General features: G+C 47.3%; 1 protein-coding gene across 1 annotated transcript; it reads left to right on the forward strand.

Annotated features, from left to right (window-relative positions):
- The first annotated feature begins 300 nt into the window (after window positions 1-300).
- LOC139532726 (kinesin heavy chain-like) lies at window positions 301-25803 on the forward strand. The gene is made up of 25 exons (XM_071330672.1): window positions 301-799; window positions 4761-4848; window positions 6560-6633; window positions 7253-7357; window positions 7666-7714; window positions 8075-8130; window positions 8530-8617; window positions 9173-9297; window positions 9720-9824; window positions 11267-11415; window positions 12757-12905; window positions 14093-14274; window positions 14527-14595; window positions 14994-15080; window positions 15546-15665; window positions 15922-16068; window positions 16347-16544; window positions 16754-16871; window positions 16969-17045; window positions 17191-17300; window positions 18856-19018; window positions 19217-19288; window positions 21605-21709; window positions 23114-23330; window positions 23432-25803. Exons 1-25 carry the CDS (start codon window positions 671-673, stop codon window positions 23527-23529), a joined length of 2880 nt encoding a protein of 959 aa, XP_071186773.1. The 5' UTR covers window positions 301-670; the 3' UTR covers window positions 23530-25803.
- Window positions 25804-27395: the final 1592 nt, after the last annotated feature.

Below are 27395 nucleotides of genomic sequence, written 5' to 3' on the forward strand. Positions count from 1 at the left end.
TTATTTGGCATTTAAGTGCACTCTTCTTATTGAACTTTTATGTACTGATACACATGATACTGTTTTTAAAGTTCAAGTTGGTCCAATCATCACATGCTATCAAAAGGAATTTAAATATATTGCAATTAATTGCAGGTAGTAGTTTTTTCCATTGATGGGCAATAGAATTTCAAATTTGAAACCAATACATTTCCTTTTAGGGTTAAATACTGACCTCTAGCTGTTATTTCGAGGATAGAGCAGCGAGATGCTGGGCCCCAGCCCGGGGGGAGGAGGAGGAGGAAGGGGGAAGGGGAGTGGTACTGATGCTGATGCAGTGTGGAAGAGAAGAGCGCAGAGCAACGTGCAGGACGATGCGGGGGTTTCTCAACTCCGCGCCACTCGTCTCTTCTGAAGGATAGGCTTTACCTATCCCCTTGTAAATTATATTTTTGTAGGATTTTGATTTTTTTTTTCATCCAAGACTGTCTTCGGACCAATATTCTGCATTCTGATCGGAATGGAGGAGTGCAGTTGATTTCTCTTGTCTCAACTGAATACCCACGGCGTAGCGAAATAGAGGCACTTTGAGTGAAGGACGCGTTGGTTTACTTACAATCATTCAACAGATAAAAACCATCCGCGGATCAAAGTTGATCTGGATATCTGCTTGCCTGGATAGAACGCAACCATGGCGGATGCTGCAGCCGAATACGGCGTGAAAGTAATGTGCCGATTCAGGCCACTAAATGAATCCGAAATAACAAGAGGAGACAAATACATCCCCAAATTTAAAGAAGACGACACCGTGGTTATAACTGTAAGTGCCGCATCTAATAGTTAATTTATCTGCTGAATATAACGTTGCTTGTGTAGGTAGGTTTATTGTTGCCACGACTAGACTACTGAAACACCAGCAAAACGCGCAGAGGAAATGTGCAATGCAGTGAGCATTTCCAATAGAGCGCCCAATGTATTGACAATCTTTACACGCAACACATTGGATTGTAGCCTATAGATTTTTGTTTTAAAAAAATGTGGCAACTAACACAAACATCCCAAAAAATGCTTGTGACCCTCTGCAGAGCATTTGTTGGTAGCCTACATGTTTTGGTTGTGTTGCGCTGTAGCTATCTCCAGCGGCAGCTGATGGCCTGAGATGGAGCATTGGGAATTGTTGTCAGACAGGGCCTGGGCCATTGCCAGAGAGAGACAGGGACCCGGGGCTGTTGCCAGAGAGGCAGATTGTGCTTTGACACTGCTGTTATGCGGTATTCACTTTGCTGAGATGGCAGATTCCAGGTGGCTAACATACTGTTCTTCTCTGTCACCTGTGGTGAATGGAAGCACTCATCATAGGAAAATAAACCGCATAAGGCATTTCCTCTCATTCTACTAACATAAAGCACTCGCAGCCTATACCTTTGAATGTATTGATTGGATTGGATCTAATTTGGATCTAATTTATTTATTTAATGTTACTCATTTAAAAGTGGCAAGCCTGTTAAATTGATGTCTAGGGATTACAGTACAGTAGTTGGATGACTGGCTTGGCTTGAATGATTCTTCAAGTTCAGGTTATCAGCTAGTGGCAAGGGAGACATGCACTTCTCCAGCCTTAAGCTCTGTGTGCCCATCACCTGCCTAATCAATATACACTATATATACAAAAGTATGTGGACATCCCTTCAAATGAATGGATTCAGCTATTTCAGCCGCACCTGTTGCTGACAGGTGTGTAAAATCGAACACATAGCCGTGCAATCTCCATAGACAAACATTGGCAGTAGTATGGCCTTACTGAAGAGCTCAGTGACAATGTCATAGGATGCCACCTTCCCAACAAGTCAGTTGGTCAAATCTCTTCCCTAATAGAGCTGCCCCGGTCAACTGTAAGTGCTTTTATTGTGAAGTGGAACCATCTGTGAGCAACAGCAGCTCAGCTGTGAAGTGGTAGGCCACACAAGCTATCAGAACGGAACCTCTGAAGCGAGTAGCGCTTAAAACATCGTCTGTCCTCGGTTACAACACACACTACTGAGTTCCATACTGCCTCTGGAAGCAACGGCAGCTCAAGAACTGTTTGTTGGGAGCTTCATGAAATGGGTTTCCATGGCCGAGCAGCCATGGAAGCCTAAGATCAACATCTGCAATGCCATGCCTCGGCTGGAGTGGTGTATAGCTCGCCGCCATTGGACTCTGGAGCAGTGGAAATGCGTTCTCTGGGGTGATGAATCACGCTTCACCATCTGGCAGCACGACTGACGAATCTGGGTTTGTCGGATGCCAGGAGAACACTACCTGCCCGAATGCATAGTGCCAACTGTAAAGTTTGGTGGAGGAGGAATTATGGTCTGGGGCTGTTTTTCATGCATCGGACTAGGCCCCTTAGTTCCATTGAAGGAAAATCTTAACGCTACAGCATACAATGACATTCTAGATTATCCTTTGCTTCCAACTTTGTGGCAACAGTTTGGGAAAGGCCCTTTCCTGTTTCAGCAAGACAATGCCACCGTGCACAAAGCAAGGTCGATACAGAAATGGTTTGTCGAGATGGTGTGGAAGAACTTGACTGGCTTGCACAGTGCCCTGACCTCAACCCCGTCAAACACCTTTGGGATGAATTGAAACGCTGACTGCGAGCCAGGCCTATTCACCCAACATCAGTACCCGACCTCCCTAATGCTCTTGTGGCTGAATAAAAGCAAATCCCCGCCGCAATGTTCCAACATCTAGTGGAGAGGCTGTTACAGTAGCAAAGGGGGGACCAATTCCATATTAATGCCCATGAATTTGGAATAAGATGTTCGACAAGCAAGTATCGACATAGATTCTCACAAAACATCTACATAAGAACTAAAGGTCTTATTTTGCATGCTCAAGTGCAGCATTTTATTAAAATGTCTTCTGTACAGAAGGCCTACAGAGCTCTCATTACAATAGCTTGTCTGTCTGGTAACAGTATCTCGTCATTATGCTCAACACCCGTTAGTGTTCATGTATTATGCATAAGGTTGCCTGCCTGCCATCATAATGAAACATTGTGTCAGTGTGTGTGTTAAGGAAGTACACTGTATACCACATATTTACCGAATATAATATGAAATTGAGGCCTAATACAGTTGTGTATTATGAAGGCCTATGAGATCTCACATGAATCACTTTAGTTCCAGAGAAAGAACAGAAGCCTCTGTTTAAAGCAGTAGGCCTGTTAGCTGTTACAGACATCTCCTCATTCTCCCGTAGCCTGCAGACAGCTCAGCTGGTACAGATATCTCCTCGTTCTCCTGTAGCCTGCAGACAGCTCAGCTGGTACAGACGTCTCCTCGTTCTCCTGTAGCCTGCAGACAGCTCAGCTGGTACAGACGTCTCCTCGTTCTCCTGTAGCCTGCAGACAGCTCAGCTGGTACAGACGTCTCCTCGTTCTCCTGTAGCCTGCAGACAGCTCAGCTGGTACAGACGTCTCCTCGTTCTCCTGTAGCCTGCAGACAGCTCAGCTGGTACAGACGTCTCCTCGTTCTCCTGTAGCCTGCAGACAGCTCAGCTGGTACAGACGTCTCCTCGTTCTCCTGTAGCCTGCAGACAGCTCAGCTGGTGCAGACGTCTCCTCGTTCTCCTGTAGCCTGCAGACAGCTCAGCTGGTACAGACGTCTCCTCGTTCTCCTGTAGCCTGCAGACAGCTCAGCTGGTACAGACATCTCCTCGTTCTCCTGTAGCCTGCAGACAGCTCAGCTGGTACAGACGTCTCCTCGTTCTCCTGTAGCCTGCAGACAGCTCAGCTGGTACAGACGTCTCCTCGTTCTCCTGTAGCCTGCAGACAGCTCAGCTGGTGCAGACGTCTCCTCGTTCTCCTGTAGCCTGCAGACAGCTCAGCTGGTACAGACGTCTCCTCGTTCTCCTGTAGCCTGCAGACAGCTCAGCTGGTGCAGACGTCTCCTCGTTCTCCTGTAGCCTGCAGACAGCTCAGCTGGTACAGACGTCTCCTCGTTCTCCTGTAGCCTGCAGACAGCTCAGCTGGTACAGACGTCTCCTCGTTCTCCTGTAGCCTGCAGACAGCTCAGCTGGTACAGACGTCTCCTCGTTCTCCTGTAGCCTGCAGACAGCTCAGCTGGTACAGACGTCTCCTCGTTCTCCTGTAGCCTGCAGACAGCTCAGCTGGTACAGACGTCTCCTCGTTCTCCTGTAGCCTGCAGACAGCTCAGCTGGTACAGACGTCTCCTCGTTCTCCTGTAGCCTGCAGACAGCTCAGCTGGTACAGACGTCTCCTCGTTCTCCTGTAGCCTGCAGACAGCTCAGCTGGTACAGACGTCTCCTCGTTCTCCTGTAGCCTGCAGACAGCTCAGCTGGTACAGACATCTCCTCGTTCTCCTGTAGCCTGCAGACAGCTCAGCTGCTGACAGGCTGGTTGTCAAATGAGGGAGTCCTGTGTTGTGTCCGTCCCCATAGACCAGGCTGGATAGTGTTGATCAAACCAGCTGCTTGTAGCTCTATTGTAATTGTCTCACAAGCTCTGCTATTGATTATTAATTATCATTCACAAGTTCTGCTATTGATTACCGATTACCATTCACAAGCTCTGCTATTGATTATTAATTATCATTCACAAGCTCTGCTATTGATTATTAATTATCATTCACAAGCTCTGCTATTGATTATTGATTACCATTCACATAGTGTTGTTCGAGAGAATGCAGTATGAGGTGGTATTGAGCTCCCATTTACCCATGACCTCTTTCCCATAGAGCTCTGTAATCACTGTGCATTTTGTCTGTTCTGGACAGGGTAAACCATATGTCTTTGACCGCGTCCTGCCTCCCAACACAGCCCAGGAGCAGGTCTACGATGCCTGTGCCAAACAGATTGTTAAAGGTAAGCTAACCTCAAACAGATTGTTGAAGGTAGGCTAAGCCCAGACAGGTTGTTGAAGGTAGGCTAACCCCAGACAGGTTGTTGAAGGTAGGCTAACCCCAGACAGATTGTTGAAGGTAGGCTAACCCCAGACAGATTGTTGAAGATAGGCTAACCCCAGACAGATTGTTGAAGGTAGGCTAACCCCAGACAGATTGTTGAAAATAGGCTAACCCCAGAGAGGTTGTTGAAGGTAGGCTAACCCCAGAGAGGTTGTTGAAGGTAGGCTAACCCCAGACAGATTGTTGAAGGTAGGCTAAGCCCAGACAGGTTGTTGAAGGTAGGCTAACCCCAGACAGATTGTTGAAGGTAAGCTAACCCCAGACAGGTTGTTGAAGGTAGGCTAACCCCAGAGAGGTTGTTGAAGGTAGACTAACCCCAGACAGGTTGTTGAAGGTAGGCTAACCCCAGACAGGTTGTTGAAGGTAGGCTAAGCCCAGACAGGTTGTTGAAGGTAGGCTATCCCCAGACAGGTTGTTGAAGGTAGGCTTACCCCAGACAGGTTGTTGAAGGTAGGCTAACCCCAGACAGATTGTTGAAGATAGGCTAACCCCAGACAGATTGTTGAAGGTAGACTAACCCCAGACAGATTGTTGAAGGTAGGCTAAGCCCAGACAGGTTGTTGAAGGTAGGCTAAGCCCAGACAGGTTGTTGAAGGTAGGCTAACCCCAGACAGATTGTTGAAGGTAGGCTAAGCCCAGACAGGTTGTTGAAGGTAGGCTAAGCCCAGACAGGTTGTTGAAGGTAGGCTAACCCCAGACATGTTGTTGAAGGTAGGCTAACCCCAGACAGGTTGTTGAAGGTAGGCTAACCCCAGACAGGTTGTTGAAGGTAGGCTAACCCCAGACAGGTTGTTGAAGGTAGGCTAACCCCAGACAGGTTGTTGAAGGTAGGCTAACCCCAAACAGGTTGTTGAAGGTAGGCTAACCCCAGACAGATTGTTGAAGGTAGGCTAACCCCAGACAGGTTGTTGAAGGTAGGCTAACCCCAGACAGGTTGTTGAAGATAGGCTAACCCCAGACAGGTTGTTGAAGGTAGGCTAACCCCAGACAGGTTGTTGAAGGTAGGCTAACCCCAGACAGGTTGTTGAAGGTAGGCTAACCCCAGACAGGTTGTTGAAGGTAGGCTAACCCCAAACAGGTTGTTGAAGGTAGGCTAACCCCAGACAGATTGTTGAAGGTAGGCTAACCCCAGACAGGTTGTTGAAGGTAGGCTAACCCCAGACAGGTTGTTGAAGGTAGGCTAACCCCAGACAGATTGTTGAAGGTAGGCTAACCCCAGACAGGTTGTTGAAGGTAGGCTAACCCCAGACAGGTTGTTGAAGGTAGGCTAACCCCAGACAGATTGTTGAAGGTAGGCTAACCCCAGACAGGTTGTTGAAGGTAGGCTAACCCCAGACAGGTTGTTGAAGGTAGGCTAACCCCAGACAGATTGTTGAAGGTAGGCTAACCCCAGACAGGTTGTTGAAGGTAGGCTAACCCCAGACAGATTGTTGAAGGTAGACTAACCCCAGACAGGTGAGTCCTTCCCCTTGTAGAATAAGTGTTATTATGACTGATCCACAGTCCTTGTGTATGTGTGGTGTCCGGCGGGTTGGTAAAAAACACAAGACAGCAAAAATACACATTTCTGGACATATAAAGTTGAACAATATTGTATTGTATTCACACAGACGTCCTTGGAGGATACAATGGAACCATCTTTGCCTATGGACAGACCTCCTCGGGGAAGACCCACACCATGGAGGTCAGCCTGATTCTCTGTAGTAATGGCACCTGCCGAAATGAAAAGATTCATGAAATATATGATCTAAAGGCAACCGATATGTTGTAGGTACAGTACGCCCTGAGAACACGGTACCAAGACGACTGAACTGATTATTCTCAGACAGTTCAGCAAGAGCACCTTCTGACAGGATATTTCACTGGAACTCAGTCCAGCCTTTCTAAGAGCAGTAAAACACATCAGATCAGTTAGTGGGGCAGACATACATTGCGTACTTTCATTACTCTCTGAGACTGAATTGATTTAGGATGAGATTATGGTACTGTAGTGTGGGTGATTTACACAACTGGACCACCAACACTATAGGTTGCATTTGTCCTCGAGCAGTTAATGGCTTTTTAAAGTGTCAGTTGTTTCTTCTTCACTGAGAACAGCAAGGATCAGCTAAAGCCAGCAGTAGATACAGAACAGCATATAGAACAGCTGCTTCTTGGGGGTATAGATGTATATTATATAGAACCGCTGTAGATATTCAGTGTATATAGAACAGCTGGCTATAAGGGATGTTCCCCAGACCCCAGACTATTTAGTTATAATAATCAGTATTGAGTGTGATGTAATGTATTGTTCCTCGTCGCAGGGCAAGCTCCACGACCCCCAGCTGATGGGCATCATCCCACGCATCGCTCACGACATCTTCGATCACATCTACTCCATGGACGAGAACCTCGAGTTCCACATCAAGGTATTAAGTTGTTAAATTCAACTTTATTTATCCCCTCAGGGGCCAATAAAAAAGACAAAGTCATTCTACAAGTATCAAATCAATATCAACAAGATGTCTGGTCATCAAAATGTAAAAAAAAATATGAATAAATCCAGAGGTTAAATAGTGTGTCTGTCTCCATCCCTTCCAGTATTCTCATTTTGATACCTACACACCTGGAACAGACACTATTTGGTATCAAGGACCTTTAAGGAGCGCAGACGACCTCCTACCATTTCTATGGTCATCAAAATGTACCCTGTATTGATTCCTGTTTTCTTGTGCAGGTCTCGTATTTTGAAATCTACCTGGACAAGATCCGAGACTTACTAGATGGTAAGAAGAACTCGTATTGGATGGACTTCAAAAAAAGAAGTCTTTTGAAGATGAACAGAGATCATTTTAGACAGATCATAATGGGGTAGCTTCGCAGTTAAGAGAGTTGAGCCAGTAACCGAAAGGTCGCTGGTTCAAATCCCCGAGGCGGCAAGGTGGAAAAATCTGGCGTTCTACTCTTGAACAAGGCAGTTAACCCCCGACAGCAACTGCTCTCCGGGTGCCGTTGACATGGATGTCGATTAAGGCAGCCCCCCGCACCTCTCTGATTTAGACACATTTCAGTTGAATGCATTCAGTTGTACAACTGACTAGCTATCCCCCTTTCCTTTCCTAATGACTCATTTCCCTCTTTTCCAGTGTCGAAGACCAACCTGGCTGTGCATGAGGACAAGAACAGAGTTCCCTATGTCAAGGTGAGCAATACAGATGGTTAGGTAACACATTCTGCAGGTGTATAATGCTTTATTACTTGTCATAAGCATGTATCAGCCTATATAATGTCTTATTATAAGGCTGCCTCCTGAGTGGCGCAGCGGTCTAAGGCACTGCATCGCAGTGCTAGAGGCGTCACTACAGACTCGGGTTTGATCCCGGTCTGTATCACAACCGGACGTGATCGGGAGTCCCATAGGGCGGCGCACAATTGGCCCAGCGTCGCCCGGGTTAGGGGAGGGTCTGGCCGGGGTAGGCTGTCATTTTAAATAATAATATGTTCTTAACTGACTTGCCTAGTTAATTGTTAAAATAAAAAAATGTTGTAGAAATCATAAAAGGCACCAACCTGTTAAAGCTGTGATGTGATCCTGTCCCAGGGTTGTACAGAGCGCTTTGTGTCCAGTCCAGAGGAAGTCATGGATGTCATCGATGAGGGAAAGGCCAACAGGCACGTGGCTGTGACAAGTATGTTGTGTCTCTTCTATCAATCAATCACATTTATTTATGAAGCCCTTCTTAGATCAACAGTTGTCTAAAAGTGTTTAACAGTATCCCGGCCTGCAAGCAGACGCACAGAGGCCAGGAAACACTCCTTACAAGGGTGTATCACTGCTACTATAAGATATACTACTTCTATAATATATACTTCTTCAATAATATAGACTTCTTCTGTAAGATATACTTATTCTATAAGATATACTTATTCTATAATATATACTTCTTCTATAATATATACTTCTTCTGTAAGATATACTTCTTCTATAAGATATACTTATTCTATAATATATACTTCTTCTATAATATATACTTCTTCTGTAAGATATACTTCTTCTATAAGATATACTTTTTCTATAATATATACTTCAATTAGATATACTTATTTGATAAGATATACTTCTATAATATATACTTCTTCAATAAGATATACTTCTTCTATAATATATACCTATTTTATTATATATACTTCTTCTATAATATATACTTCTTCTATAATATATACGTATTTTGTCCTGTTCATAGACATGAATGAGCACAGTTCCAGAAGCCACAGCATCTTCCTGATCAACATCAAACAAGAGAATGTGGAAACAGAGAAGAAACTGTCCGGGAAGTTATACCTGGTGGATCTGGCTGGTAGTGAGAAGGTAAATCAGTAGGATGGTAAAGACAGACTCCAACAAACCATCAGAACTTGTGTTAAACTGTTTATAACTTGTCATAACTGTGTTATAACTCTAGGCTTGTCTGATGAAGACGCCAATGAACCGCCATAACTTGTAGAAATGCATACCTGTGTTATAACTGTAATATAACTGTGCTATGACTGTGTTATAAGCTGTTATAACTCCCAGCTTGTCACTCAGGTGTAAGATGCTGAAGCATCATATGTCCTCTCCCACCTGCTGACTCATGAAGACAGACTCCCAACAAACTAATTGTGTTATGACTGTTATAACTGTTTTATGATGTGTTATAACTCCAGGCCTGTCAGTTAGAAGATGCTGCTGCATTGTGTGGCCTCTCCCCTGCTAACAGAATCTTTTCTCTCTCTGTTTGTCTCTTTAAGGTCAGTAAGACAGGTGCTGAAGGAGCCGTGTTGGACGAAGCAAAAAATATCAATAAGTCCCTCTCTGCTCTGGGGAATGTCATCTCTGCTCTGGCTGAGGGAACAGTGAGTTCTCTCTATATATCTTACCCTTCTCTCTTTAATATAGTGACATCAGCAGGGATTACTGAATACTTTGCATATGTGACATTGAAATTGTGTAAAAACAATAAACCAAAATGTGCTTTTGCTGAAAAAAGTTATGCGTCAGCAGTGAGGTCATGTTTTTCCTCTGATCTGGTCCTGATGGCTGACTGGTTATCTATGAGACTGTCTGTTGAAAGGCCCTGATGGCTGACTGGTTATCTATGAGACTGTCTGTTGAAAGGCCCTGATGGCTGACTGGTTATCTACGAGACTGTCTGTTTAAAGGCCCTGATGGCTGACTGGTTATCTATGAGACTGTCTGTTGAAAGGCCCTGATGGCTGACTGGTTATCTATGAAACTGTCTGTTGAAAGGCCTTGATGGCTGACTGGTTATCTACGAGACTGTCTGTTGAAAGGTCCTGATGGCTTGCTGGTTATCTACGAGACTGTCTGTTTAAAGGCCCTGATGGCTGACTGGTTATCTACGAGACTGTCTGTTGAAAGGCCCTGATGGCTGACTGGTTATCTATGAGGCTGTCTGCTGAAAGGCCCTGATGGCTGACTGGTTATCTATGAGACTGTCTGTTGAAAGGTCCTGATGGCTGACTGGTTATCTACGAGACTGTCTGCTGATCTGGTCCTGATGGCTGACTGGTTATCTATGAGACTGTCTGTTTAAAGGCCCTGATGGCTGACTGGTTATCTATGAGGCTGTCTGTTGAAAGGTCCTGATGGCTGACTGGTTATCTACGAGACTGTCTGCTGATCTGGTCCTGATGGCTGACTGGTTATCTATGAGACTGTCTGTTGAAAGGTCCTGATGGCTGACTGGTTATCTACGAGACTGTCTGCTGATCTGGTCCTGATGGCTGACTGGTTATCTATGAGACTGTCTGTTTAAAGGCCCTGATGGCTGACTGGTTATCTATGAGACTGTCTGTTTAAAGGCCCTGATGGCTGACTGGTTATCTATGAGGCTGTCTGCTGAAAGGCCCTGATGGCTGACTGGTTATCTATGAGACTGACTGTTGAAAGGCCCTGATGGCTGACTGGTTATCTATGAGGCTGTCTGTTTAAAGGCCCTGATGGCTGACTGGTTATCTATGAGACTGTCTGCTGAAAGGGCCTGATGGCTGACTGGTTATCTATGAGGCTGTCTGTTGAAAGATCCTGATGGCTGACTGGTTATCTATGAGGCTGACTGTTGAAAGGCCCTGATGGCTGACTGGTTATCTATGAGGCTGTCTGTTTAAAGGCCCTGATGGCTGACTGGTTATCTATGAGACTGTCTGTTTAAAGGCCCTGATGGCTGACTGGTTATCTATGAGGCTGTCTGCTGAAAGGCCTTGATGGCTGACTGGTTATCTATGAGACTGTCTGTTGAAAGGCCCTGATGGGTAAATTATGTGTTTGTTTTCAGAAAACCCACGTCCCGTACAGAGACAGCAAGATGACCCGTATCCTGCAGGACTCTCTAGGGGGGAACTGTAGGACCACCATCATCATCTGTGCATCTCCCTCTATCTACAACGAGTGTGAGACCAAGTCTACCCTCATGTTCGGACAGAGGTGGGTCAGCACCTCTCTACAGTTGACCTGGTCTAGTGACAGACTGTTAACATAAGTCTACCCTGTTGGGACAGAGGTGGGTCAGCACCTCTCTACAGTTGACCTGGTCTAGTGACAGACTGTTAACATAAGTCTACCCTGTTGGGACAGAGGTGGGCTGAGAGATCCACTGCACCATACCCAGTTTCCCTATTTTATGTGAACAATTAAAGGTTTCCCAAGGCAGATGGGCCGTCCTTAATCCACCAGGAGACGGACAGTGACTGTTGATGATGAGTAGAGCTGGTGATTCCCAGTATCTTCCCTCCTATTCAGTGCTGACTGAGTGGTTGCATAACAAGCCTCTTCTCTAAATCTTTATCCAGATGATGAAGACATTGTTCATCTCTCTGACCTTTAGCTAAGTGTTCCATCCAACCACTCCCCTAAATCCTGATGCGTAGGGCTTTATCCTGCCTCCTGGCTGGACAGCAACAGTAGCATCAGTGGGAGTTAGCCTAGGCTGCTCTGTGTGTTAGAGGACACAATGGATTTCCAGCACATTCTATCTCTGCTGCCCTGCCACAGGACGCAGGGGACATCCAGAACATTCTATCTCTGCTGCCCTGCCAGAGGACACAGGGGACTTCCAGAACATTCTATCTCTGCTGCCCTGCCAGAGGACAGGGGACTTCCAGAACATTCTGTCTCTGCTGCTCTGCCAGAGGACACAGGGGACTTCCAGAACTTTCTCTCTGCTAACATGCCAGAGGACACAGGGGACATCCAGAACATTCTGTCTCTGCCGCCCTGCCAGAGGACACAGGGGACTTCTAGAACATTCTGTCTCTGCCGCCCTGCCAGGCTGAAGAGAGGAGCTAGATAGAGGTAGAACAGTAGGGGCTACAGAGTGGTGTGGTGTGGTGTGGTGTGGTGTGGTGTGGTGCGCTCCACTGCACTGTCTGCACTCATGTGACCACCGCTGTCTGTGAGAGGAAGTTGAGAGGAGTTGGGCTTTACACATTATTCTACAGTCCACAGTACCCAGCAGGGCTAATTAGTCCCCGGTCACCTTCACAGGGGACAACCTCCTGCAATAGATCTCAGACCAGTTCAAATATGGAGCTATCTGCCTCCCTGCTTCTTATTGGATCACCTCCTCCAGTTGTGTTGATTCAATGTTTATCCATCTGTTCCTGTTCTGACAAAAAACTATACTGTGGAGATGAGTAAATGAGGCCACAATGTCCTTTAGTGGATGAATTACAGCCCATTAGCCATGTCAAAGTAGTGCACTGCTGTATAGGGAATAGGGTGTGATTAGATATAGGAATCTGAGTGTCTGTCCCACCCTCCACACAGAGCCAAGACCATCAAGAACACCGTGTCTGTGAACCTGGAGCTGACAGCCGAGGAGTGGAAGAACAAGTACAACAAGGAGAAAGACAAGAACAAGAGTCTGAAGAACGTCATCCACAGACTGGAGATGGAGCTCAACCGCTGGAGGAACGGTGAGGGAGGAAGGGAGGGAGATGGGGAGGGAGATGGGGAGGGAGGAAGGGAGGGAGATGGGGAGGGAGGGAGATGGGGAGGGAGGGGGATGGGGAGGGAGGGAGATGAGGAGGGAGGGGGGAGGGAGGGAGGAAGATAGGGAGGGAGGGAGATAGGGAGGGTGATGGGGAGGGTGATGGGGAGGGGAGGGAGGGAGATGGGGAGGGAGGGGGGAGGGGAGGGAGGGAGATGGTGAGGGAGGGTGATGGGGAGGGAGGGGGGAGGGGAGGGAGGGGGAGGGGAGGGAGATGGGGAGGGAGGGGGGAGGGGAGGGAGGGAGATGGGGAGGGAGGGTGATGGTGAGGGAGGGAGATGGGGAGGGTGATGGGGAGAGAGGGAGATGGTGAGGGAGGGAGATGGTGAGGGAGGGAGATGGTGAGGGAAGGAGATTGGGAGGGAGGGCGATGGTGAGGGAGGGAGATGGGGAGGGAGGGAGATGGTGAGGGAAGGAGATGGGGAGGGAGGGAGATGGGGGGGGAGGGAGATGGGGAGGGAGGGTGATGGGGAGAGAGGGAGATGGGGAGGGAGGGAGATGGGGAGGGAGGGAGATGGGGAGGGAGATGGTGAGGGAGGGAGATGGGGAGGGAGGAAGATGGTGAGGGAGGGAGATGGTGAGGGAGGGAGATGGGGAGGGAGGGTGATGGGGAGAGAGGGAGATGGTGAGGGAGGGAGATGGTGAGGGAGGGAGATGGGGAGGGAGGGAGATGGGGAGGGAGGGGGAAGGGAGGGAGATGGTGAGGGAGGGAGATGGGGAGGGAGGGGGAAGGGAAGGAGATGGTGAGGGAGGGAGGGAGATGGGGAGGGAGATGGGGAGGGAGGGGGGGGAGATGGGGAGGGAGGGAGAGAGAGATGGGCAGAGGAGGAGTGGCGGGGAGAGTGGGGGAGGAAGAGAGAGGGAGTGAGAGAGAGGGAGTGAGTGAGACAGAGAGGGAGGGAGAGGGCGAGAGGGCGAGAGGGGGTAGGGAGGGAGAGATTGAGGAGGGAGGGATTGGGGGAGGGAGGGCAGAGAAAGAGAGAAATGATTGAAACCCTTCATATGAAATCGACAGAGCCACACTGAGTTGGATATGAGTTAGTGTTCCCATGGTAGATATTGAGTGAATGAGTGCACAGTTCAGGGTAGAGAATCTGTTTGTCCCTGTCTCAGGTGAGAACGTCCCTGAGGAGGAGCAGCTGAGTGCTAAGGAGCAGAAGCACCTGGAGCCGTGTGACAACACTCCCATCATAGATAACATGGCTCCAGTTAACGGCCTGGTCCTGGTCTCCACCGAGGAGAAGAGCAAGTACGAGGAGGACATCAGCAATCTGTACAAACAACTGGACGACAAGGTCAACAAGGGAAATCTAACCAGACTAGATTAGAGAACTGAGTCAATTCATTTTGGAGGGTACAAACTCAACATACATAAAGAATAACAGACATTAAAACACAGTTTAAATAACATACATGCATCAACATTAAACGGTTGGCTAGATTGGGCAGGAACAGGAAGGGGTTGGAATTTTTACAGTCAAATCAATGTTTACAATTCTATTCTAACTGAAATGTAAATTGCTGCTTGTTTTGTTTGTGTCACCCAGGATGATGAGATCAACCAGCAGAGCCAGCTGGCTGAGAAACTCAAGGAACAGATGTTAGACCAGGATGAGGTGACCAATCATGAACAACCCTCTTTTCTCATGTTAAAGGGGAATGTCACTCAAAAACTATATTTTGGTATTGTTTCTCATTAGTCCACTGTTGATACAGTCCCAAAATGTTCTGCATGTCAGCAGTCAAGTTGTCAAGATATTGGACGTTTTGAGTCATCTGATGCATTTTGCTGTCTGGCTGGAGACACTGTTCTTCTTAAAAGTCCAATGTCTTGATGGTGCTTTCAAATGGATGATCTACATCTAAGGGGGATTCAACCAAGTTAAATGGTGTGCATTTGCCTGTGTTTCTTCCCTTTTTCGTGTACCCCCTGTTTGTGTCCCCGTGTGTGTGTGTCCCTGTGTGTATGTGTGTCCCTGTGTGTATGTGTGTCCCCGTGTGGGCCTCTCCTCAGCTGCTGGCGTCGACGAGAAGGGACTATGAGAAGATCCATGAGGATCTGTCTCGTCTGCAGACAGAGAACGAGGCTGCCAAGGAGGAGGTGAAGGACAATATTCTGGATGAATCCATGTTATTCTAGAATTCTAAATGAGTCCTTCAAATCAAATTGTATTAGTCACATGCGCCGAATACAACAGGCGCAGTAGACCTTACCGTGAAATGCTGAATACAACAGGCGTAGTAGTCCTTACAGTGAAATGCTTACTTACGAGCCCTTAACCAACAGTGCAGTTTCAAAAAATACGTCTAAGAATAAGAGATAAAAGTAACAAGTAATTAAAGAGGAGCAGTAAAAAATAACTATATATACAGGGGGGGGGTGCCGGTACAGAGTCAATGTGCGGGGGCACCGGTCAGTTGAGGTAGTATGTGCAGAGTTAATTAAAGTGACTGTGCATAGATGACAACAGAGTGTGGCAGTGGTGTGGAGAGGGGAGGGGGGGAATGTGAGTATTCTGGGTAGCCATTTGACTAGATGTTCATCATTATGTTCTTCTGGTTCTAGGTGAAGGAGGTGCTGCAGGCGTTGGAGGAGCTGGCTGTGAACTACGACCAGAAGAGCCAGGAGGTGGAGGACAGGAGCCAGGCCAACCAACAGCTGCAGGAGGAGCTGCAGCAGAGGACTGTGGGTCTATGGGCATGATGGGTGGGATAGAGGGGCCTAGAGCAGTTCAGCCTTAGCTAATTATGGGGTTTACCGCACCACTAATGACATTTTATTCTGCCGAGGTATCCCCTGATGTGTGAGTGATCCATATACCTATGTTCTAATGAGTCTTCCCAAGTTTCCCCTGTGGATAGATGAGGTACTAGAACCGTATAGAGGGTCCTTAATGATGCGGTGAAGGACAACTGGCATGTGACTGATGTGTGTTCCCCAGACGGTCCTGTTGTCAGTTCAGAGGGAGCTGACCACGCTCCAGGAGCTCAGTGGACACCAGAAGAAGAGAGCTGCAGAGATCCTCCACCTGCTGCTCAGAGACCTCAGTGAGATAGGAGCCACCATGGGTACCAGCGACATCAAGGTGGTGAGGGGACCTACACAGCAGATATACATAGACACACATAAAGTAGGAACACACGCACACCCCGAACCAAATACTAACAAACCCATTCACAACAGTCCTGTTAACTTAACGGGTTGTAACATCGTTGACCTGTGTAGCGAGCAAACCTCTCCACAACATACAACATGAGTCAGAGTTGATGCTCTTTAGGTTCCTAACAGTATATCTTCCTCCTGGACTGTTCTAATCATACTGTTCATCCTCCAGGCTTTATATGCAGTCTTCTGTTTCCTGTCTAGATGGCTGAAGGGAACGGTAACGGTGGAGTGATTGAGGAAGAGTTCACCATGACCCGTCTCTTCATCAGTAAGATGAGGTCAGAGGTCAAATCTCTGGTGAACCGCTCCAAGCAGCTGGAAAGCTCCCAGAGTGACACCTCATGCAAGATGGCCGCCAACGAGAAGGAGCTGGCTTCCTGTCAGCTGCTCATCTCCCAGGTAACAGAGGGGCCAGGTTTCCCTATAATTGTGAAGCGTTCTAAAGGCTGATGCAGAAATGCACTTTCATTGTCCTACGTTGAGTCTCTGGATATCTTTTCACTCTTTAATAAAGTCCTACAAAACGGCCAAACAGGGCTGTGTTCAGTAGGTGTGACAACAGGGAAGGTTTTGAAGCGCTGACCCTGTGTTTGTGTGTTGTGCTGTAGCACCAAGCCAAGATCAAGTCCCTGACAGACTACATGCAGAACATGGAACAGAAGAAGAGACAGCTGGAGGAGAGTCAGGACGCTCTGACTGAGGAGCTGGCCAAGATGCACGCTCAGGGTGAGACGCACGGACTCACTCTACACATCCCCTCTATCGACACCACTGCTTCCTTTATAACATGCTTCACATTGTTGTTCACGTTGTTGTTCCTCAGAGAAAATGCACGAGGTGTCAGTGGTGGACACGGAGAAGGAGCACATCAGTAGACTGGAGGGTGAAGAGGAGATTAAGGTGATTAAACCCGGGATTAAGACTTCCACAAGGTGGATCTGGAAGTACTCTTGGGATGATTATTCTGTTGGAGAAACAGATTAGTTTTACCCGTGTGTGTGTCTCTGTGTGTGTCCTCTGATCCGTCCTCCTGTCCATCCTGTAGAAGACTCTAGAACAGCAGATGGAGGCTCACAGAGAGGCCCACCAGAAGCAGCTGGCCCGACTCAGGGACGAGATCGATGACAAACAGAGGACGCTAGATGAACTCACAGAGTGAGCAGCTATATATACCGTCCGGCGACTCTCTGTGATTGACAACACTTTTCTAACTGCAACTCATAAAGGCTTCATAGGGCATTCATAAAGGCTTCATAAAGGCCTCACAAATCCTTTACATGCTGTCATAATGCAGTACTAAATGAAAGGTGGTATAAAAGGCCCTACATCTGAAGCATCTAAATAGGCCTTATAAAGCTCCATAAAGCCTCTATAACTTAGTCTTTTCTCTCCTCCTTTTCACCCACTTTCCTACCTCTCCCCTACCTCTCCCCTACCTCTCTCCTACCTCTCCCCTACCTCTCTCCTACCTCTCCCCTACCTACCTCTCCCCTACCTCTCCCCTACCTCTCTCCTACCTCTCCCCTACCTCTCCCCTACCTCTCCCCTACCTCTCCCCTACCTCTCCACTACCTCTCCCCTACCTCTCCCCTACCTCTCACCTACCTCTCCCCTACCTCTCTCCTACCTCTCCCCTACCTCTCCCCTACCTCTCTCCTACCTCTCTCCTACCTCTCCCCTACCTCTCCCCTACCTCTCCCCTACCTCTCTCCTACCTCTCCCCTACCTCTCCCCTACCTCTCTACTACCTCTCTACTACCTCTCTCCTACCTCTCCCCTACCTCTCCCCTACCTCTCCCCTACCTCTCTCCTACCTCTCCCCTACCTCTCCCCTACCTCTCCCCTACCTCTCCTCTACCTCTCCCCTACCTATCCCCTACCTCTCCCCTACCTCTCTCCTACCTCTCTCCTACCTCTCCCCTACCTCTCTCCTACCTCTCCCCTACCTCTCTCCTACCTCTCTCCTACCTCTCCCCTACCTCTCCCCTACCTCTCTACTACCTCTCCCCTACCTCTCCCCTACCTCTCCCCTACCTCTCCTCTACCTCTCCCCTACCTATCCTCCACCTCTCCTCTCCTCTACCTCTCCCCTACCTCTCCTCTCCTCTACCTCTCCTCTCCTCTCCTCTACCTCTCCTCTCCTCTACCTCTCCTCTACCTCTCCTCTACCTCTCCTCTCTCCTACCTCTCCTCTACCTCCTATACCTCTCCTCTCTCCTACCTCTCCTCTACCTCTCCTCTAACTCTCCTCTAACTCTCCTCTCCCCTACCTCTCCTCTACCTCTACTCTCCCCTACCTCTCTCCTACATCTCTCCTACCTCTCTCCTACCTCTCCCCTACCTCTCCTCTCCCTCTCCCCTACCTCTCCTCTCCCCTACCTCTCCTCTCCCCTACCTCTTCTCTACCTCTCCTCTCTCCTACCTCTCTCCTACCTCTCCTCTAACTCTCCTCTACCTCTCCTCTCCCCTACCTCTCCTCTCCCCTACCTCTCCTCTACCTCTCCTCGCTCCTACCTCTCTCCTACCTCTCCCCTACCTCTCCTCTCCCTCTCCTCTACCTCTCCTCTTCCTCTACCTCTCCTCTACCTCTCCTCGCTCCTACCTCTCTCCTACCTCTCCCCTACCTCTCCTCTACCTCTCCTCTTCCTCTACTTCTCCTCTCCTCTACCTCCCCCCCTCCCCTCCTCCTCCTCCTCCGTGTCTCTCCCAGTCTGAACCAGGGCCTGATGCTGGAGCAGAGGAGGCTGATGTCTGACCATGAGAAGCTGAAGGTGGAGGAACAGGAGAAGGACATGAAGCTCCAGAAGCTGGTCATCTTCAACGAGCAGAGGGAGCAGGCCAGACAGGACCTGAAGGGATTGGAGGAGACTGTGGTACGTCAAGGCTCTATGACTGACTGACTGAATGAGTGAATGAATGAATGAATGACTGACTGACTGCCTGACTGAATGAATGAATGAGTATAGCTCTTCACTTCCTAAGTCTTGCAGATAAACCAATACATCATAGATGTCCATTTCAACGTTTCACACTGAGCACAAGTGTGTCTTCTCTCTGTTTTGTCTTTAAAGGCCAAAGAGCTGCAGACTCTTCATAACCTACGCAGGATCTTTGTTCAAGACCTCACAACACGCGTCAAGAAGGTAAGGAGGTATTCTCCCATGTAAGAGAGGCTGTGTATCAGAATGCACCAACCTGTCTGCAGAATGTCAGAGATACTCATCTGAAGACTGTTGTCTTTCAGTGAGGACCTGTAGTCTGTAGTCTGTAGTATGTTGTCTGCGCTCTGTAGTCTGTAGTCTGTAGTCTGCGCTCTGTAGTCTGTAGTATGTAGTCTGTAGTCTGTAGTCTGCGCTCTGTAGTCTGTAGTCTGTTGTCTGTAGTCTGTGCTCTGTAGTCTGTAGTCCGTATTCTGTAGTCTGTAGTCTGTTGTCTGTAGTCTGTAGTCGGCACTCTGTAGTCTGTAGTCTGTAGTCTGTAGTCTGCGCTCTGTAGTCTGTAGTCTGTAGTCTGCGCTTTGTAGTGTGTAGTCTGCGCTTTGTAGTGTGTAGTCTGCGCTCTGTAGTCTATAGTCTGCGCTCTGTAGTCTGTAGTCTGCGCTCTGTAGTGTGTAGTCTGCACTTTGTAGTGTGTAGTCTGCGCTCTGTAGTGTGTAGTCTGCGCTCTGTAGTGTGTAGTCTGCGCTCTGTAGTGTGTAGTCTGCGCTCTGTAGTGTGTAGTCTGCGCTCTGTAGTGTGTAGTCTGCGCTCTGTAGTGTGTAGTCTGCGCTCTGTGTTGATATACTGACTGATGTTTCTCTCCTCTGCTGTTGTGTGCAGAGTGGGCAGTAGTCTGTTTTGACTGTCTGTCTCCTGTCCTGTTGTGGGCAGTAGTCTGTTTTGACTGTCTGTCTCCTCTCCTGTTGTGGGCAGTAGTCTGTATTGACTGTCTGTCTCCTCTCCTGTTGTGTGCAGAGTGGGCAGTAGTCTGTATTGACTGTCTGTCTTCTCTCCTGTTGTGTGCAGAGTGGGCAGTAGTCTGTATTGACTGTCTGTCTCCTCTCCTGTTGTGTGCAGAGTGGGCAGTAGTCTGTATTGACTGTCTGTCTTTTCTCCTGTTGTGTGCAGAGTGCAGAGTGGGCAGTAGTCTGTATTGACTGTCTGTCTTCTTTCCTGTTGTGTCCAGAGTGCAGAGTGGGCAGTAGTCTGTATTGACTGTCTGTCTCCTCTCCTGTTGTGTGCAGAGTGGGCAGTAGTCTGTATTGACTGTCTGTCTTCTCTCCTGTTGTGTTCAGAGTGCAGAGTGGGCAGTAGTCTATATTGACTGTCTGTCTTCTCTCCTGTTGTGTTCAGAGTGCAGAGTGGGCAGTAGTCTGTATTGACTGTCTGTCTTCTCTCCTGTTGTGTTCAGAGTGCAGAGTGGGCAGTATTCTGTATTGACTGTCTGTCTTCTCTCCTGTTGTGTTCAGAGTGCAGAGTGGGCAGTAGTCTGTATTGACTGTCTGTCTCCTCTCCTGTTGTGTCCAGAGTGCAGAGTGGGCAGTAGTCTGTATTGACTGTCTGTCTTCTCTCCTGTTGTGTCCAGAGTGCAGAGTGGGCAGTAGTCTGTATTGACTGTCTGTCTTCTCTCCTGTTGTGTCCAGAGTGCAGAGTGGGCAGTAGTCTGTATTGACTGTCTGTCTTCTCTCCTGTTGTGTTCAGAGTGCAGAGTGGGCAGTAGTCTGTATTGACTGTCTGTCTCCTCTCCTGTTGTGTGCAGAGTGGGCAGTAGTCTGTATTGACTGTCTGTCTTCTCTCCTGTTGTGTCCAGAGTGCAGAGTGGGCAGTAGTCTGTATTGACTGTCTGTCTCCTCTCCTGTTGTGTGCAGAGTGGGCAGTAGTCTGTATTGACTGTCTGTCTTCTCTCCTGTTGTGTTCAGAGTGCAGAGTGGGCAGTATTCTGTATTGACTGTCTGTCTTCTCTCCTGTTGTGTTCAGAGTGCAGAGTGGGCAGTAGTCTGTATTGACTGTCTGTCTTCTCTCCTGTTGTGTTCAGAGTGCAGAGTGGGCAGTAGTCTGTATTGACTGTCTGTCTTCTCTCCTGTTGTGTCCAGAGTGCAGAGTGGGCAGTAGTCTGTATTGACTGTCTGTCTTCTCTCCTGTTGTGTCCAGAGTGCAGAGTGGGCAGTAGTCTGTATTGACTGTCTGTCTTCTCTCCTGTTGTGTTCAGAGTGCAGAGTGGGCAGTAGTCTGTATTGACTGTCTGTCTCCTCTCCTGTTGTGTGCAGAGTGGGCAGTAGTCTGTATTGACTGTCTGTCTTCTCTCCTGTTGTGTCCAGAGTGCAGAGTGGGCAGTAGTCTGTATTGACTGTCTGTCTCCTCTCCTGTTGTGTGCAGAGTGGGCAGTAGTCTGTATTGACTGTCTGTCTTCTCTCCTGTTGTGTCCAGAGTGCAGAGTGGGCAGTAGTCTGTATTGACTGTCTTCTCTCCTGTTGTGTCCAGAGTGCAGAGCTGGACTGTGAGGATGGAGTGGGCAGCGCCGCCCAGAAACAGAAGATCTCCTTCCTGGAGAACAACCTGGAGCAACTCACTAAAGTCCACAAGCAGGTACTGTACTGGGACATTATTAAGCAGGTACTGCACTGGGACATTATTAACCAGGTACTGTACTGGGACATTATTAAGCAGGTACTGTACTGGGACATTATTAAGCAGGTACTGTACTGGGACATTATTAAGCAGGTACTGCACTGGGACATTATTAAGCAGGTACTGTACTGGGACATTATTAAGCAGGTACTGCACTGGGACATTATTAAGCAGGTACTGCACTGGGACATTATTAAGCAGGTACTGCACTGGGACATTATTAAGCAGGTACTGCACTGGGACATTATTAAGCAGGTACTGCACTGGGACATTATTAAGCAGGTACTGTACTGGGACATTATTAAGCAGGTACTGCACTGGGACATTATTAAGCAGGTACTGTACTGGGACATTATTAAGCAGGTACTGCACTGGGACATTATTAAGCAGGTACTGTACTGGGACATTATTAAGCAGGTACTGCACTGGGACATTATTAAGCAGGTACTGCACTGGGACATTATTAAGCAGGTACTGTACTGGGACATTATTAAGCAGGTACTGCACTGGGACATTATTAAGCAGGTACTGTACTGGGACATTATTAAGCAGCTACTGCACTGGGACATTATTAAGCAGGTACTGCACTGGGACATTATTAAGCAGGTACTGCACTGGGACATTATTAAGCAGGTACTGCACTGGGACATTATTAACAGGTAATGTACTGGGACATTATTAAGCAGGTACTGTACTGGGACATTATTAAGCAGGTACTGTACTGGGACATTATTAAGCAGGTACTGCACTGGGACATTATTAAGCAGGTACAGTACTGGGACATTATTAAGCAGGTACTGCACTGGGACATTATTAAGCAGGTACTGTACTGGGACATTATTAAGCAGGTACTGCACTGGGACATTATTAAGCAGGTACTGTACTGGGACATTATTAAGCAGGTACTGCACTGGGACATTATTAAGCAGGTACTGCACTGGGACATTATTAACAGGTAATGTACTGGGACATTATTAAGCAGGTACTGTACTGGGACATTATTAAGCAGGTACTGTACTGGGACATTATTAAGCAGCTACTGCACTGGGACATTATTAAGCAGGTACTGCGCTGCAAGCTTCGTAAGCTGACCCTCATATCTCTGTTTCCCTCTCTCCCTGTCTCCCCCCTTTCCCTCCCTATCTCCCCCCTTTCCCTCCCTCCCACCCTGTCTCCACCTACGAACCTCCCTCCCTCCCTGTCTACCCCCTCTCCCTCCCTATCTCCCCCCTTTCCCTCCCTTCCTCCCTATCTCCCCCCTTTCCCTCCCTCCCTCCCTGTCTCCCCCCTTTCCCTCCCTCCCCCCCCCCCTCCCCCCCCCTCCCCCCCCCCTCCCTCCCTCCCTCCCTCCCTCCCTCCCAGTTGGTGCGTGACAATGCGGACCTGCGCTGCGAGCTTCCCAAGCTGGAGAAGCGTCTGCGGGCCACGGCCGAGCGGGTCAAGGCCCTGGAGAATGCCCTGAAGGAGGCCAAGGAGAACGCTATGAGGGACAGGAAACGCTACCAGCTAGAGGTGGACCGCATCAAGGAGGTTGTCAGGGCCAAGAACATGGCCAGGAGAGGAATCTCCGCTCAGATCGGTAAGGATGGAGAAAGGGAGGGAGGAAGGGAGGAAGGGAGGGAGGAGAGGGTGGGTTGGTGGAGTGTGTGTTTGTATTGATGACTATGTTCTGTCTTCCAGCTAAGCCCATCCGGCCAGGCCAACACCCCCTGTCTTCCCCTACAGTCGTCAGAGGAGGAGGCCTCTACAGCCACAGCTACAACCACAGCACCAAGTAACCATGTAGAATGTAGACCCTGAGTCACGAGTGCATGTGTGGTAGGTACAGACTGTCTCATTCCCAGTAAGACCCCTCTGTCCTCATCCTCCTGTCCTTCCTCTGGGTCTAGGAGTAAGACCCTCTGCCCTCATCCTCCTGTCCTTCATCTGGGTCTAGGAGTAAGACCCTCTGCCCTCATCCTCCTGTCCTTCATCTGGGTCTAGGAGTAAGACCCCTCTGTCCTCATCCTCCTGTCCTTCCTCTGGGTCTAGGAGTAAGACCCCTCTGTCCTCATCCTCCTGTCCTTCCTCTGGGTCTAGGAGTAAGACCCCTCTGTCCTCATCCTCCTGTCCTTCCTCTGGGTCTAGGAGTAAGACCCCTCTGTCCCCATCCTCCTGTCCTGTCCTTCCTCTGGGTCTAGGAGTAAGACCCCTCTGTCCTCATCCTCCTGTCCTGTCCATCCTCTGGGTCTAGGAGTAAGACCCCTCTGTCCTCATCCTCCTGTCCTGTCCATCCTCTGGGTCTAGGAGTAAGACCCCTCTGTCCTCCTCCTCCTGTCCTGTCCTTCCTCTGGGTCTAGGAGTAAGACCCCTCTGTCCTCATCCTCCTGTCCTGTCCTTCCTCTGGGTCTAGGAGTAAGACCACTCTGCCCCCTTCCACTCTGTGGCATCTTTCATAGTTTTCACATACTGTATGTCTCTCTTTTCCATTGTACATGTCCATATATATTTCATTGTAGTGTTGTCTTGGAGGGGAAGATGTGTGCTGATAGAAGGTTACATGTATATTACAGAGGGTGTTATGCCGTCACTAAGAACCACATTGTATAGTATATGACAGTCCCAGTAATGTAAACAGGATCTTGACTTGTTGAAGAATCCTTTGCTTTGCCGACTGCATTAGGAATGTATGATAGTTCACCTAAAGAAGTTCAAAGGTCAGACTGGAATGATCGCCCACCTGCACTGTGTTTTGCACCATATTCATTTACTTCAGTTGTGATCAGCACATTGTTTTTGCTCTATTGTATTGGTAAGCATATTGGTTAATGGTTTACCAATGCTTTTAGGGACACTTTAATCTTAAAAGAAGCTAAGTCTGAATGTAATGTTTTAATTCACTTCCAAAACAAGCTGTGCTCTATTTAATCAATAAGGCCAGAGGGGGTGTGGTATATGGCCAATATACCACGGCTAAGGGCTGTTCTAAAGCACGACGCAACGTGGAATGCCTGAATCCAGCCCTTAGCCATGGTATATTGGCCCTATACCACAAACCCCCAAGGTGCCTTATTGCTATTATAAACTGGTTACCAACATAATTAGAGCAGTAAAAATAAATGTTTTGTCATAACCGTGGTATACGGTCTGATATACCACGGCTGTTAGCCAATCAGCATTCAGGGCTCGAACCACCCAGTATTTAATTTCAATTATGCAACTGATTGTAATGACCACTGCGTTGAGAAACTTGTGGGGCATAGACCCCAAAAAATGTCCCAATTTTACCAAGAGCCTCATATTGTGAGGTAGATTTCAATATCCACCATTAGAGAGCAGTGTTTGACAGCTTAGTGCACTGCACTGTATCCATACTAGGCTAATGCAGTGATGCTGATCAGCCAATCAGAGATGTTCATGCAGTGATCCTGGGGAACAGTGCAATACACTCTATATCCAAAACACAGAAAGAGAAGATGGTAAAAATGTATGTTTTAATGTAAGCTTTCTACTTACACTGTGGCTCCAATTGTTTTAGTTATTTATCACCGTACTTGCCTCTCACCACTTGCCAAACCGTCATTGTAAATAAACATGTCTTTGTGACTGACTTGCCTAATATAAACTCATTTTAAGTATGGTCATGTAAATAAATCTCATCAGGAAGTGAATTATGTTTAATCTGAATGGAGATCCATTCCCCAAGTATGTGTTGATAATTCTATTATGCTTTTAATCTGATCATCTCAGAGCATGATTTGGGTATATGTACATAAGGTTCTAGATGTGTGTTCCATTTGTAAATGATGACATTTTTGCAGCTTTCACCGCCATGCCTATAGCTGCTTACCGTAGTATGGCTATGGGATATTGTAAGACGTTCCCTCAATGAAGGAACAGCACCACAAGGCAAATTAGCTTTGAGATGTTGCTTTGAACTCTGCCTGTGAACATATGGATGGCTCCAAATAAAAGCAGGAATATGATTGATTAATGGCAATTATAACTGCATGGTGTATAATTCATTTTAAATGTTTAAATCGAAGCGAATAAATAAAGATATTTAACATAAACTGTTTGTTTTTATTGAGACTTCACTCAAGTTTACACAAGCCTCTTAGTTGGTTGATTAAACATGACTGAATGATGTCAAGCTGTGTCCAGGAGTGGAACATCTGCTATCTAACATAGCAGGTCTAACATAGCCATATGAAATCCAGAACTGAATAAAACACTGTATTCTGTTGTAGCCATATGAAATCCAGAACTGAATAAAACACTGTATTCTGCTGTAGCCATATGAAATCCAGAACTGAATAAAACACTGCATTCTGTTGTAGCCATATGAAATCCAGAACTGAATAAAACACTGCATTCTGCTGTAGCCATATGAAATCCAGAACGGAATAAAACACTGCATTCTGCTGTAGCCATATGAAATCCAGAACTGAATAAAACACTGCATTCTGCTGTAGCCATATGAAATCCAGAACTGAATAAAACACTGCATTCTGCTGTAGCCATATGAAATCCAGAACTGAATAAAACACTGTATTCTGCTGTAGCCATATGAAATCCAGAACTGAATAAAACACTGTATTCTGCTGTAGCCATATGAAATCCAGAACTGAATAAAACACTGTATTCTGCTGTAGCCATATGAAATCCAGAACTGAATAAAACACTGTATTCTGCTGTAGCCATATGAAATCCAGAACGGAATAAAACACTGTATTCTGCTGTAGACATATGAAATCCAGGACGGAATAAAACACTGCATTCTGCTGTAGCCATATGAAATCCAGAACGGAATAAAACACTGCATTCTGCTGTAGCCATATGAAATCCAGAAGGGAATAAAACACTGTATTCTGTTGTAGCCATATGAAATCCAGAACTGAATAAAACACTGTATTCTGCTGTAGCCATATGAAATCCAGAACTGAATAAAACACTGTATTCTGTTGTAGCCATATGAAATCCAGAACGGAATAAAACACTGTATTCTGTTGTAGCCATATGAAATCCAGAACTGAATAAAACACTGTATTCTGTTATAGCCATATGAAATCCAGAACTGAATAAAACACTGCATTCTGTTGTAGCCATATGAAATCCAGAACTGAATAAAACACTGTATTCTGTTGTAGCCATATGAAATCCAGAACTGAATAAAACACTGTATTCTGCTGTAGCCATATGAAATCCAGAACTGAATAAAACACTGCATTCTGTTGTAGCCATATGAAATCCAGAACTGAATAAAACACTGCATTCTGCTGTAGCCATATGAAATCCAGAACGGAATAAAACACTGCATTCTGCTGTAGCCATATGAAATCCAGAACTGAATAAAACACTGCATTCTGCTGTAGCCATATGAAATCCAGAACTGAATAAAACACTGCATTCTGCTGTAGCCATATGAAATCCAGAACTGAATAAAACACTGCATTCTGCTGTAGCCATATGAAATCCAGAACTGAATAAAACACTGTATTCTGCTGTAGCCATATGAAATCCAGAACTGAATAAAACACTGTATTCTGCTGTAGCCATATGAAATCCAGAACTGAATAAAACACTGTATTCTGCTGTAGCCATATGAAATCCAGAACTGAATAAAACACTGTATTCTGCTGTAGCCATATGAAATCCAGAACTG

Source organism: Salvelinus alpinus, chromosome 10 (genome assembly GCF_045679555.1).
Source record: "Salvelinus alpinus chromosome 10, SLU_Salpinus.1, whole genome shotgun sequence".
In the NCBI taxonomy this organism is placed as follows: Eukaryota; Metazoa; Chordata; class Actinopteri; order Salmoniformes; family Salmonidae; genus Salvelinus; species Salvelinus alpinus.

What these genes read in the sequence shown, in the direction of transcription:
- LOC139532726 (XM_071330672.1), top strand. Translation starts at nt 671, where the DNA reads ATGGCGGATGCTGCAGCCGAATACGGCGTGAAAGTAATGTGCCGATTC. An exon ending in TGCCAAACAGATTGTTAAAG is followed by an intron (nt 4,849 to 6,559) that starts GTAAGCTAACCT and finishes GTATTCACACAG; the next exon opens with ACGTCCTTGGAGGATACAAT. An exon ending in ACCCTCATGTTCGGACAGAG is followed by an intron (nt 11,416 to 12,756) that starts GTGGGTCAGCAC and finishes CCCTCCACACAG; the next exon opens with AGCCAAGACCATCAAGAACA.